The sequence below is a fragment of the Drosophila kikkawai genome, chromosome 3R (assembly GCF_030179895.1).
Source record: "Drosophila kikkawai strain 14028-0561.14 chromosome 3R, DkikHiC1v2, whole genome shotgun sequence".
Classification (NCBI taxonomy): domain Eukaryota; kingdom Metazoa; phylum Arthropoda; class Insecta; order Diptera; family Drosophilidae; genus Drosophila; species Drosophila kikkawai.
The window spans coordinates 9553830-9567192 of record NC_091731.1 but is presented as its reverse complement, the minus strand read 5'-3'; the positions used below and the strand labels follow the sequence as shown (position 1 = coordinate 9567192).

Below are 13363 nucleotides of genomic sequence, written 5' to 3'. Positions count from 1 at the left end.
TCCTTTAGTAAATAAGATCCAAATAAGGTATATAAAATGGAATTTACCAGACAAAGGTACCCGTTTTACAAATAGCAAAAATCGTACGAATTCGAGAATGGCAGCACCGATTTTGCGATTTCAAAGTCTCAAACTTTTACGAATTCTATAACCGGAGCAGACCTGAATATGCATCTCACCAACCGACAGTATGCTAATCTAGACAGATTGCACTGTTGAGACAAAAATCCATCTTATTTGGATGCTCATCTAGTTGAATTGCTCTCTTGGGAAGTGATTTTGACAACTTCTTTGTGCCTTTTCTTTAGCTTCTAGTATTGTCTTATAAACCAATATTCCTTTTTTGGTTTGATTCTGCATAAATCGCATAGTGGAATTAACTATTTCACAGAAAATGGTGACGAAAATGCCTTTGACTTTGTATTATTAAGGATTCATTTAAAGAGAATGCACGCTTTGCCCGAATATCTTCCTGGCAAGCTCAATTGCATTTTAAGTGTGCAAGAGATTACATCCTGAAAATAGGTGATGTCAGGTAGGACTCCCTCGGGTGCACCTGGGGTTGGGGTTGCAGCAATCTGCATGACTCGGCGGCAACCTCTGCCGCTGCATGGCAAACACAATAATCGCAGTGCAGCATCAGCGCGCATCGCAATTATGATCAAAGGCTAGTAAAACGCGAGGGAAAGTGTTCTTCGCCCAAAGACCGCATAATGGCAGCCACAACTCCACTCCCACTGCCGCTCCCTTCGACTCGCTAGAGGAATGTCGTTGATGGGGGAAATTGGGGTAACGAACGCTCGGGGAACTCATTTCATTTTCTGCTCGCGAATATTTTCGCTGATTTTGCGCGCTTGCACCTGGCAAAGTTTTGACCTCAGCAATCGAACACACACAGAGGGACACAGTGATATATACATATAGAAGCCCTGGCAAACACATTAGAAAACATTCTCCTGGCGCGAAAATATCCTTAGCGGAATCATTATCGGCGCTTTTGGTATGCGCCAGGCGTTCGCAAATAGTTTCACAAGTAGTGGCAAAAATAAAAAGAAAGGTAAATTCCATTGGTAGAGCTTTGCCTTAGTGAAACTTCAGCATAGTTTCAGATGCGATTTAAGGAGATTATTGTGCAGCGAAGCAGATGTCCCCTCGTGGCACATATAATCGGGAACGGTGAGTAGATACTGAAGGGTAATCGAAAGTAGGATGCAAAAATATAACTAACAGCGGATGTGCTCTAGGGGCGCACTTCCAACCGAAATTTGCATTTAGCTTTTAATCAAATAAACGGCAACTCAATTAACTGAGCGATTCCATTCAGCATATCTAGCTTCAGGATAGGGCAAACAAAGCGGCGCTAAATAAATAGGCAGAGCAATGGAAATTTAATTATACAAAATATATATAGAGATGCCATTAGAAAATAAGGGACTCGCAGTACGGAAATGCTCATTTCGAAGGCCTTTTGACTCTCGTGCCTGGCACGGAATTTCCATCAGCCTCCATGGCAAGTGATACTTAAATATTCATTAGCTGCAGGGATATATTCCAAATGCTCTCTCTTACACACTGAAAAACTGCGGTTTTAATTATAATAGTTTAGTTTTTAATATAAATAATCATTTATTATAATTCTTGCATTATAAAAAGCAATAATTAGGGTTGTATCGCGAAATCAAGAAACCTTCATCACGAACATTTTACATTTAGATATTAATTTTGGAAGTAAAAACGTTTTAAAATACGTATCACTATTAATCATAAATGTTTTTCGTGTATCCCATTTCTTAATTATCGCTCACATTTTGTTCTCTGTGCATATTAACACACATTTAGCATTACCAACTAATACACCTGCACCTTGGCACTTGGCGCTGTGTTGACAAGCGACGAAAGCCGTTGGCGCATTGACATTCAATGGAAATCCCTTTCAAAAGCCCCACTTAAACCCCCACTCACACCCACGCAGTCTTCGTCCTCGAATGTCGCAAATGCAATTACAATTAGAATATATGTATATGGCGAGGACGGCCACGCCCACACAAATGGTGAGACCGGCTAAAGCGCTAATTGCAAATTTATTGACTGCAATAAATGTCAGCACAGTTTCCAGCTGCATTAAAATGATGCAGTTACGAGGATTACTGGCCATTTGCACCACACTGCCAGTGCACTGGCCGAGGAATCAATTTGTATGCGAATGTGCTGCCAACTGGCCCAAATCTCTTGGCTTCAGTTCGTGCTGCTTGGCTTTTCTGATTGATCACAGTCTTGACAGTCCCTAAAATGTCCCACAATCATTTGTCATTGCAATCAGCGACCTAATTTCGCATTCAAACGGACTACAAGTGGGCATGGGTTGGTTTAATGGGAATAGGTAAGTACGTTTAATTTATAATCAATTTATTTTTAAAGCTACTTGGTTTTAAGAGAAAGCTGTACAATTGTTAAACTTATAATCAACTGCCTTACACTTTTATACGAAATCTAAAAACGTTAGCTGTGGTAATTTTAATTAAAATATATCTTACAAATTAACTTGACACAAACATGAAAATATAATTAAAATCTCTCATTGAAACCTACCTAAAAACCAGCATCAAAGCATTTACTCACAGCAACAGCCAAGTATTCGCCAATAATAAAGGTAAATACCTGCAACATGAACATTTACAACATTTTATTTTATGTATATTGAATAGACCAAGAAAAAACAACACTTAATTGGCTGAAAATTTATGAAAGCTAAAAAAAACTCTTCAAACAATAACTTGACTAAAAAACGATGTTAGCACCCGCTGACTGCTTTACTATTTGGGACCCACTAAAGGGTTAACACAAATCAATTTAAGCCATGTTAAACACTAAAAAGTATACACCGAAATATGGATGCCTTACATGACCGACTTCTATTGCACTATCACAGATGTATACTACAGATATCGTAGGTCTAAATAATAAGTTTATTTCTAATTTAATATTATTTTTTATTAAACAAGTTAATAAATATTTGTTTATATTCCAATGAATACATTTTCATAATAAATTTAAATTTGCAACGAACAGATAGAGTATCACTATTAGCTATTAGTTCCCAGCGAAGCAACCATTTTTCACGGTATAATTTGAAAAATGTTGGCGCAGCGCTCTTTGATGGCTTCGGTAGGGTAATTTGCAGGGATTTTTCAAACTTTTTTGTTCTTTGGGGTGGAGAAGGGGATTGCCTGCCTCGATTTTTGGTGCGCATAAATTTTAACACCAATTAAATCGATAACTTTTTGTGCAGGCAGGCGTCGCAAAATGCAGATTACGTATACGCGGCGTTGCGTCGGTTCGCATGGCTGCCAAATGGGAAAACGGGCAACTCGAGGGAGAAAAGTCCATTCAGTTCGGTTGGGTCTTCAGAATGTAATTAGTTGGTTTTCCCCATGGAATATATGTAAATTATTTTTGCACAATTTTCGTGCAGAGTGAATGCTATTCCTATATGCTAATTAATTATAATTGGTTTTTTAATTTGCCCATAAATAGAGTCAGCAAGGCTAGATTCAAACCACAGCAGCCGGCAGACTCCATATCAATTATTCCCTGACCAATTACATAATCCATAGATATGGCTTTCGGGATAAAGAATAAATTCCCACCGAAACTGACACATGTGGGCGACGGAAAACGATAAAAGCGGTAAGCTTCTTACCTAAATGCTCGGCGCGAGGTTATTGAAAAAAAAACCCACGGCATGCATAAATCAAGCCAGCAACTGTCTTTTGGTTATTAATATGCCCAGCCAAAAGTATTTCATGATTTATTGCCCCCGGCAGCTTTGGAAAACCAAAGCCCCCAACTCGAACTGGGATTAGCTGTGGCTAAGCGCTGCAGGTGTAGGTGGAGATGGAGCTGGAGCTGGATGTGCAGGAGCCAAAAGCTGATTACAAGCCACATGGACCCACACGATTCCGATTCCCAGGACCTGCCGGTCCTGGCACTCGAGCAGTGGCAGGTGAATTTTTGTGCGCTTTGTAACAAGTCAATTTGTACTGCGGATTCACGCAGTTTATGCCCGGCACAAATCATTTTCCACTGCCGCCAGGGCAAGGAACAGACTGGCGAGAAGCCTGCATCTTAATGACCCCCGCCCGGGGAGGAGCTATCCGCATAAATATGAAGTAAGCTCCTGGCCGGAGCTAGCGCGTGTGTGCTCGCCAGTGTGTGTTTAGTGCAAGCAATCGAGCAGCTGCACTAAGTCTGTCAGCCGGTGTGTAATTCTGGACTTACATACCCTGTAAGGGAAAGTCAAGTACAAAGAGTAGGTTGAGTAAATTATGTATATGAGATTTTCCATTTATGCTTGCATTGTCTTGGTATAATGAAAACGTTAAAGATTGTAGAATGCCATTGAGCATACTTATAAGGGCCAAATGTTTTGAGGATTTCATGAAGGGTTTTTCATAGAACCCTTTTCTTTCTTTTAACATAAACTTTTTTATTAGATTACTAAAGGTTTCTATCTACCATATATTTGGTCAATGTTTAGCATCTAATCCTTTCTTTACAAGACTCTTTATCAACTAAAAATTTCTTTTGCTGGTCATAAAAAAGTCGATCAACTCTCGAGCATTTGTTATTCGGTTAGCTGTTGTCCGGTTTTTGGGGCTTTGTTATTACGCCTCTCAACTGGCATTTGCCGGAGTCTGCTTTGCCGGGCTCCGGTTCGTTTCGTTTGGTTTACGGATTCGGATTCTGTTTCTGCTGCTTCTGCTCCCCTGGCTTGTTTATGATTGCAGCAAGCGGTTAGGCAGCTATTATTGCTGGGAACTGGAGGACCTTCGAAGAGAAGGGCCAGGCGACCGACCTAATGCGCTCGGTTTTAGTGTCATTTGCCACGTCGCTTTGTTTGCAGTGCAGTTGAGCATGAAATATGCTTGAAGTGTTTGCGGGGTTGACCAAAAAGTTGGACTACGGATGGGCAGAGTCAGATGGAGAACTGTGCACACCTTAACCTTTTGCCGTTGTCGAAATTTATGCCCAATATCAACTCCTTCATTTAGTTACTTAACCGCAGACAGCGAGGGCCTGTGCTGGTGCTGGTGCTGGATCCTGGCAAATCCGACCACTGCAATGCAGCTATAAATTGTTGCAAAGTTTCAGCAATTAGGTAGAAATATGTTGGACAACTTGGCCCGCTGAAACAGAAACGAAACTAAACCAATCCGCTGCGCAGTAAAGGGATAGTAAAACTTGGCCAGCAGGAAAATAAATGCGCTTGCATGTTCAAGCCAAATAATAATAAAGAAAATCGTAGTTCCCACTGTGGAAATGCTCTTTACTTTTGTGGCATGCCTTTAGATTTTTTTTTTACTCGCTCAATTAGGCGGAAAGGCTCACAAATAAAGGAAGTCCTGAAGAATGTGCACAAGACAAGAAAAACATAGAAGATATTAGGAAAAAAGATTCAGAAATTTGAAGCATTCGTTTAAGAAACCTTTTAAAATATGAAATTACATTTCAAAGGCCATAATTATTTCAAATAAATCGTTGTCCGGTACAAAAGAATTTTCATTACCAATTAGAAAAAAGCCCCACCATTAATAATAAAATCTCCCAGCAAATACAACATAATTGACATTATGAATCATAATCGCATTCCATTTGCGAGCAATTACACAATTTATAGGGCAAAAAACGAGAGAAATCATAGAAATCAATTGTATTGGGCCACAAAACAAATAATAATCCTAGTACCTATTGGGGGAAATAAAAACGGGGAATTCCAGGAATGGAAATGCGTTCAGCCAGCTATAAATACGAATGACAATAAATTGTCATTTTGGCCACAAAATATATAAATTAAATAAATTTAATGAAACAACAAAGCGAATGGGGCCACACACACACCGACCGAGGGGAATGTATGAGCTGCAGAAAAAACCCAAATGAAATAAAGAGGCAAGAATAGCAAACAACTGAAAAGGGAAAGTCAACAATTGTCATTGTCAACTATGGTTGCCAATAAATTGCATTATTAGAGTATACTTTTCTGCTGGAGCGTGTGCGTTTCCCTCCACTCTGTGCTGTGTGTGCAGTCGAGAGGTGGACTGAGTGGAAAAGTATTTGTAATACTATCGGCATGGCTGAAAGGGAATGTGGAATGTCCCCCTGACCCCGGCATTCATCCGTATCTATAACCATGGCCCCTAGTTCACTGCGGGTATGCTGACATGCGTGTTTGTTACAGCAATTGTCAACATAAATAAAATTAAATTAATGGAGTAGGGAAAGCACACGCACACTGAGAGCCGCCGCAGTCTGGCTGTCAGTTGGCTGTCAAAGTGACCATTTCATTTAATACAAACACTGGCAGGCGCTTTGTCTGGCCCTTTGTGTTTTTGTTTTTGTTTTTGTCCCCTCCCGACAAGTGGAAATTAAACACGCACCCAATGCCCACATACGCACACCCACACATTCCATTTCCGTTTCGGCTGATCATTGGCATAAACAAATACACACACAGACTTACATAAGCCATTCAGCATTCGCTGTTCGCCATTTTGGCTTGCTGTCCCGCCCGTCTGATAAGTTTTGCTTTCCCTCTTTGAATGTTTGTGTGGCCGCCATCATTATATTCGCAGTCCCTAGCCTGTGGTTTGCTCTATTTTCCGTTGGCCTCCTCTACTGCCTCTTTATTTTGCGCAGTTCTTTTGTCCGGGGCATAGACGAGAAAAGATAAACGTTCTACCAAGCTGCTAAAGGTAGTGATTACACTGAGAAGGTATAGCTGCGGGATGTAGTTTTTGCAGCTTGTTCTTTAAAAACCTTAAAAAGCATTTCAGTAACTAAAAGCTGATTTATTCTTGTTAAAACTTACTCATTATATTTCTGAGATACTTACACGATAGCTGGGATCGAACCATTTCTTGTATGCAACAAGTTCACCAGGGGATTCCTCAGTGTACGATAAACCAAGGCGACTTCCAAGGCCTTCTCCGCTCACCTGGGTTTTTTGTCTCCTCGACACACTCTCGCACACAGATGGAAATACAAATGGCCTTGACATTTCTTATGCTTATCGCTGTCAGTGCAGGCGTTGAAATTGTAATTTGTGTAATCTCAGGTGGACCAGGCAACGGCAGAGCAACAGTCCCAGGCTCGGTGACAGAGAAATAAAGGTGTCTCATGCGACCGGCAGGCAGGCCGGAATGGCTCCATTTGGAGCGGGGTAAACCACTTAAACCGCTCGACTAACTGCCGACAGGCGTGCGACTGTGTGACTGGGCGTCGCTCTCCGCTAATTAACAACAACATAATGCTAATCCAAAGCGGCGGGCTGGGGTCAACAACTTGACATTTATATTAAAATTAATTAATTTATTTGTTTCATATTATATAAATTACATTTAGAGCTTGGCACTGCTTAAATCATGCGCCACAACGCACGAGATACAAAAACCATTTTTTGAACTAATTAGAATTCGGTGTTTTGTGTTTGGGTGAGTGTTGTGTTGGTTTTTGGCTTGTGGGTGGGGATGGTCAGGTCACCGCCGCCTTACATGTGGCGGGCGTTGCCGAAGCCACCGTGTCCGGACTGGGAGGCGCCCTTGTTGAAGCCCATCTGCAGGTTGAGCTCACCCTCGTGGGCGCGCAGCTGCTCCTCAGTGAAGGTGCGCTCGTTCTTGTCGGCCATCTTGGGGCCCAGGGTGGGACCGGTGAACTCGGGGTGCTTTTGCGTCTGCAAGAATCAATTATAAACATGTTAAGGGATTCTCAGAAAATCACACGCAATCAGAGGTGCCTAAGAAGTCTCTTTTCCCCTTACGGTTGTGGGATTCAACACACATTGAACAGGAAAATAATATTTTTTCCAAGAATATTTCATATATGAAATATTCCAGAAAATTTATTTATTTAAGAAAGAACAGAGAGAGAGAGAGAGACTCCTCTATTTTTCCACACTAATACTTACGATGCGTCCAAGGGCGTAGAGGGAGAGAGTAACCTGGGGGATGTTACGGCGCTCGAAGAGATCGGCCGTCTGGAAGATCTCCTCCTCGGGCACACCGTACTTCTTGACCGCCGCCTGGAAGCGCTGGATATTCTCCATCAGCTGGAAGTTGGTGCCACGCTCCTGAATCTTCTTCACCGAGCCGGGGGCCAGTTTGTTGGCCAGCTTGCACAGCCAGATGCCGTCCTTGAGGATGTCCTCATACTGCCCACTGGGCACCTTCTCGCCCAGCACGGCGAACACCCAGTTGAGGACTTCCTGTTCCTGTTCCTTGTTGCGGGGCTGCAAAGAGGCAGAGGGGAAAAACAGGATGTAGGCGGTTGAAACAGGATAGCTGCGGCTAAGTGCCAGGCAAATCAATTTGCTGTAATCGTAGACAATTGCAGAGCAAACGAGCCCGGCCGAGGGCCGAGGGCCATGAAATTGTCTCAAAAATAAACAAGGAGAGGCGGGAGACTTTGCCCGAAGTTCAAAGGTCAGCATGGGGCTTAGTGGGCTCTGTGTGTGTCGTTGTGATTCCATTTGGAAAATGCCCAAATCAAAGCAGATGCCAACGGAGCAGAACTGAGCAAAGCCTGGAGTACTGTCTCCTGGAGGAGGCTGCTGGCACAGAAATAGATTCATTTTCCAATTAATTAATTTTGATTCCGACACCGCGACAGTCGGGCATTTGGGCGTTTTTTTGGGACAGTTGACAGGGAAAGCCACTAACTGTTTAATTGAAATTTACGTGAAGGCAATAAATTTACTCGTGGGTCAATTGCGACCGCGCAGTTCATTCACCCAGGCTGAATGGTGGGCCTTAAATCGATTCGAAAGAAGCTGCGCCCAGACTTCCGACTCATTGACCCCTCCGTCGGGTCAGCCACAAATCCAATTGACCTCGGAACAAGTATTGCTAATTAAAAACAATGCAAAATCTGGTCCTAAAATACATATCCAATGCGAAGCGCCGCTTTATATGCAACAATTGCCCAACAGAAATATTTTCGTAATTGAAATCTGATGCTTTTATGCATCTAGGCTCATTAATATTTTGCGTATTTCTGCTAATTTATCGCTCGTTGTTCATGGGTGATTTTTATTTTATTTTTATTGCCTGGCCGGCCAATTGCGGCTTTTTGTTTGTACGTTTTAAGCTGTCATTTGATTTGTGGCCAAGCGTTCCGAATCGAATACATTTTCGGCTCGAAAATGCGCGGCGAAACCGAAATGCCCGCAAAATGTCAAATTGCATACAATGTGCAAACATTAAAAATTATTAATATTGAATAACAAAAACAAGGAATCTAAGTGGGTTTCGTTTATATCTGGCCATATAATGTTTAACAATTTAATTTTGCGAGCAATGGGTTGGCCTGAAGGAGTCTATTGGAACTTTCAGATTCAGGTAGTAACATTTACATATCTAATAAAGTTAAGAAGGCTTTCTGAACTTGTATATGTACATTTCCAGAGCTTCAATTTACCAAATTGCAGTAATATAGGGTATTCCGACTTCGCAATTCATATTTTTTAATGCTTATTTTTTGTTACTTTTGCCATTTTATTTGTAACCAACATATATTGTTCTTTTTTTTGAGCGTTGCACAACAGTCTGTTGCATACAACAATTGCCTGAAACCCACCGCATTTTCATATTTCCAAGGGGGAATTATTTATTTATTTATTTAAAGCTTGCACAAATACAGCAAGTGTGCATGGGTAAAAATTGAGCTTGAAGCTGCCAGCGAGCCACTGCAATGGCACGCTTTAATGGCGACCAATGAACCGAGGGGATTTTAATGAATTGTACGTCAATTTGCATTCGCAATTGCTTCAATTCCAATTCGATTCCGTAGCCGGGTTCATTCCCCACTCTCTGCTTATATGCAGGTGTTTTTTTTTTTAATTGAATGTACAAACAAGCCGGCAATTGTTGTTGCTGTTGTTGCTGATCTTCTGATAGAATTGAATTTTACGTTTGGCTCTTGGCTCTGTTTTCTCATTATTAATTGGTTTATCTGGTTGGCCGCTTGACAGTTGGTTTTTCTTTCTGCTGCTGCATTAAAAAATCATTTTGTAGGTGATGAACAGCTAAGTGAAATCGATTGCGGTCAGCCAGCTCCACAGTACTGGGAGTCAATATCAGTGCGACGCATGCGGAATTCATTTCGAGTTTTTTAATGCTATTGCGAATATAAAAATCTCTGCTTGAGTTTACTATCCATATTATTGGTATTTTTAACATACAACAAGAACAAGTTTATTATTAGTTACTTAGGATTTTAATGACGAATTGCAATGTATGTATATTTTTGGCATTTGTTGTGTTATTGAGCATCTTATGCACTGAAAAAAGGCTGAAATATTTACATATTTTAATTCATTATTTTTATATTTCTAACTCTCCAGAAACGGCAACTGAGGGCATAAAATTCAAAGTTCTCTAAAATGATTTTGTTCAACATTGTTTCCTTAAGAAATTCTCCAATTGAACTCGGATATAACTTCCTTTTTCTTCAAAGGAACTAAATTTATAATACCCGACAAGGGGATACAAATACCTTTCCAAATTTAATTCTTTCCAAAAATACTTTCCAGTATAATTTATAAGTATCCATGACTCACCTAACATTCTTTTGTTATTATTTGTATCTCTATAAATTATATGTATTTATGTATATATGTATATGTATATATAAACTTAAAAAACTTAAACTTATGTATATATAAACTTAACTCAGTTTACCCTGAAATGCCTAAAAAGCACTCTAAAGCACATCTTTAATTCATTTAAAAAGTGTGGCTGCTCTTGGCCTGACGACCTTCAAATAACCCTCAACTTTGGTGGCGATATCTTTTCTTTTTTGTTTGCTTGAATGGCGACCTCTTTTTAGTTTGTTTGCCTTTTTCCGGCTGCTGGCATAAATAAAAATTTTCATTTGAACATAAAGATAAACGCTCACTTTTGCCGCTGTTATTTCAATTTGTCATTTGGCCAGCTGCCAATTGGCGGATGCTGGCCAACATTAACCAAAGCAAGTGAAATGAAAATTGCGCCCAAACACAAGGGGGGCTGACAATCAGCTCGACTTTTTTTTGCCTTTTTGTTCGCGTTTTATATCATTCTCTCGGTATGAAATGTTTATTTTTTACAGACGCCGCCCTGTGGCCTTGAGTGGATTGTAAAAGACAAGCTAAGCAATGCAAAATTGCATTAAATTTTTGTTCGTTCCTTGGACTTTACGGTTATGGCCTTTGCATTGTTGCCAAGAAACCGGCCGACGCGCGTCAACAAATTGTTTGGGTTTTCGGTTGATTATTTTGCGGCGATGTTTTTGGCTCAACAGTTTGCTGCCATAAACATTCCAAATTTTGTTTAAGGCATGAAGTCATCCTTTCGCTCACAGTTTTCCATTAAAAATGCAATGAATCAAGGCCCGCAAACAGACATGCATTAATTAAAATATGACAATAAGGTCATGGGTTTTAAATATATCATAAACATATGGCGTTGGTTAAACAAAAAATTGCATTATAGCGCCACTATTCATAATAAATGTAGTGTGTCATTAAGAGAATTTATTACATGTTAATTTGTATGCACAAATTGAAAAGTTTTTGCTGGGCAAATTGTCACCAAGTCAACGAGAATTATTGTAAAAAATGGCAAAGATATTTCAAAAGTAGAAGAAAAAAGCTACACTCCCCAGAGGCAAAGTTCGTCAAAGGTTTTTTTTTTTAATACAACAAATAATTCACTTCAATTAAGCGCAAAGTTATGGCCCGCCGACTGTGACTGTCTGTCGCAAAAACTTGTCAGTGCCAGTGTTATTGAGAGACAAATGTCGGCAGCGGAAATTTGCAAATTAATTATGAATCGAGAGGGTAAAAGGAATACACAATGTGCCAAATAACTTATGCATGAAAAGTGTACAATTTTTTGCATTAAAGTGAGTGATTTGCGAGCGAATGTAGGGCACAAATTTATGGCTGGTTAACTGGGCAGCAGGACCCAAGGGATTTTTTCCATCCCCAAGCCAGACTGTCAACTAAGTGATTTTTTATTTAAATATACGAAAATAAATGGCACAAATACGCGATACATGAGAATGAATTATGATCTGGCAGCTGCTGTGAGTGGGCGACGCGTCGTTGAAAACACTCGGCCAGAAAACCAACTAAGGCCCTCGGGCAGAACAGAAGAGGCCTTTTGCAGGAGGACATTTGCATTATGCTCCGCTCCGTCAACTGTTAATTGACTATTTAAATATTTAATCAATTTAAGAAATTTTTAATTAAATCGCCAACGCTGTTTGCATTTAAATATTTTGTCTTTTAATTGCTTATTTAATTATAAATACATATAAACATTGATTGCTTTACGTATTTCTGTGGGTGGATTTACGCAAAACACTGGCGAATATGTACGCTGTACAGACATAAATCAAATGCAAATTTATTGTTTTAATAAGCAGTTTCACATTAAATGAATATGCTGCCATTTTGCACTTTTTCAAATGTATATCTCGTATTTATTCGGCACTGTTTTTTTCGCAGCAATTTAATTTGCTGATTTTCCTTTTCATTTCGTTTTATTTGACACCACTTTGTGTTTGAGTGTGCAAATTAATTGATTGAGTGTATCATCCGAACGTGACTTTCATACTCCCAATGTTTCAGTAATTTTATAAATATTTATAATTTGTTTTGTTTTTTTGAGCACCCAGATTCGTGCTCAACTCACTTTGCAAATACAAGCGGAAACTGTTTTGAGCTGGAGCTCATGGTTTTGAAGTAAAATCACGTTAGGAGAATAATTAAGGTGAAATAAATGGATTTTTAATAAGCGATTACAGCTATTAAACACAACATTTTTTCGTATTTAATCCACCCAGGACACTGGATTATCCTTTGCAGAGCTTGTGGGACTTACAGCCATTGCTATTTATTTTGTTTGAATTTGAAATGCAAATTAGTGTGTGGCGCGTTTGAAACACAAATTTCAACTGACGCAACTTTGTTGAAACAATTTTCCAAATAGCCTAAGAGACCGATCCCGCAAGATAATTTACGAAAATGCTGAAAATGTTTTTAGGTTAGCCTAATGCCGCTGTCGACGTCGACGTCAGCGAACAGATATAGATTGCCCGATGCCAAAATCGCCCAAAATAATGCCAGTGTGGGAGCAGGAAAACGGGGGGCGGCAAAAACAAATTTAGATGCCAACAGCAGCGGCAGCGGAAACTGTCTGTGACGTCACCGTGCGAAAATCCGAGGGAAACTAGAAATATTGAAAGGAAGCGTAGACAGAAGTGTGCCCAGTGCCAGTTGCCAGATATCTGCCATTGAAGTCGATTCCTTTCGCTTTCTGGGTTG

The 13363-nt window shown here is 40.2% G+C and overlaps 1 protein-coding gene across 1 annotated transcript; it reads right to left on the bottom strand.

Moving 5' to 3' along the window:
• Nucleotides 1-7347: 7347 nt before the first annotated feature.
• LOC108083944 (myophilin) lies at nt 7348-13054 on the bottom strand. The gene is made up of 3 exons (XM_017179949.3): nt 12921-13054; nt 7964-8284; nt 7348-7729 (listed from the first exon to the last, which is right to left on the bottom strand). Exons 1-3 carry the CDS (start codon nt 12924-12926, stop codon nt 7547-7549), a joined length of 510 nt encoding a protein of 169 aa, XP_017035438.1. The 5' UTR covers nt 12927-13054; the 3' UTR covers nt 7348-7546.
• Between the last annotated feature and the right edge of the window lie 309 nt (nt 13055-13363).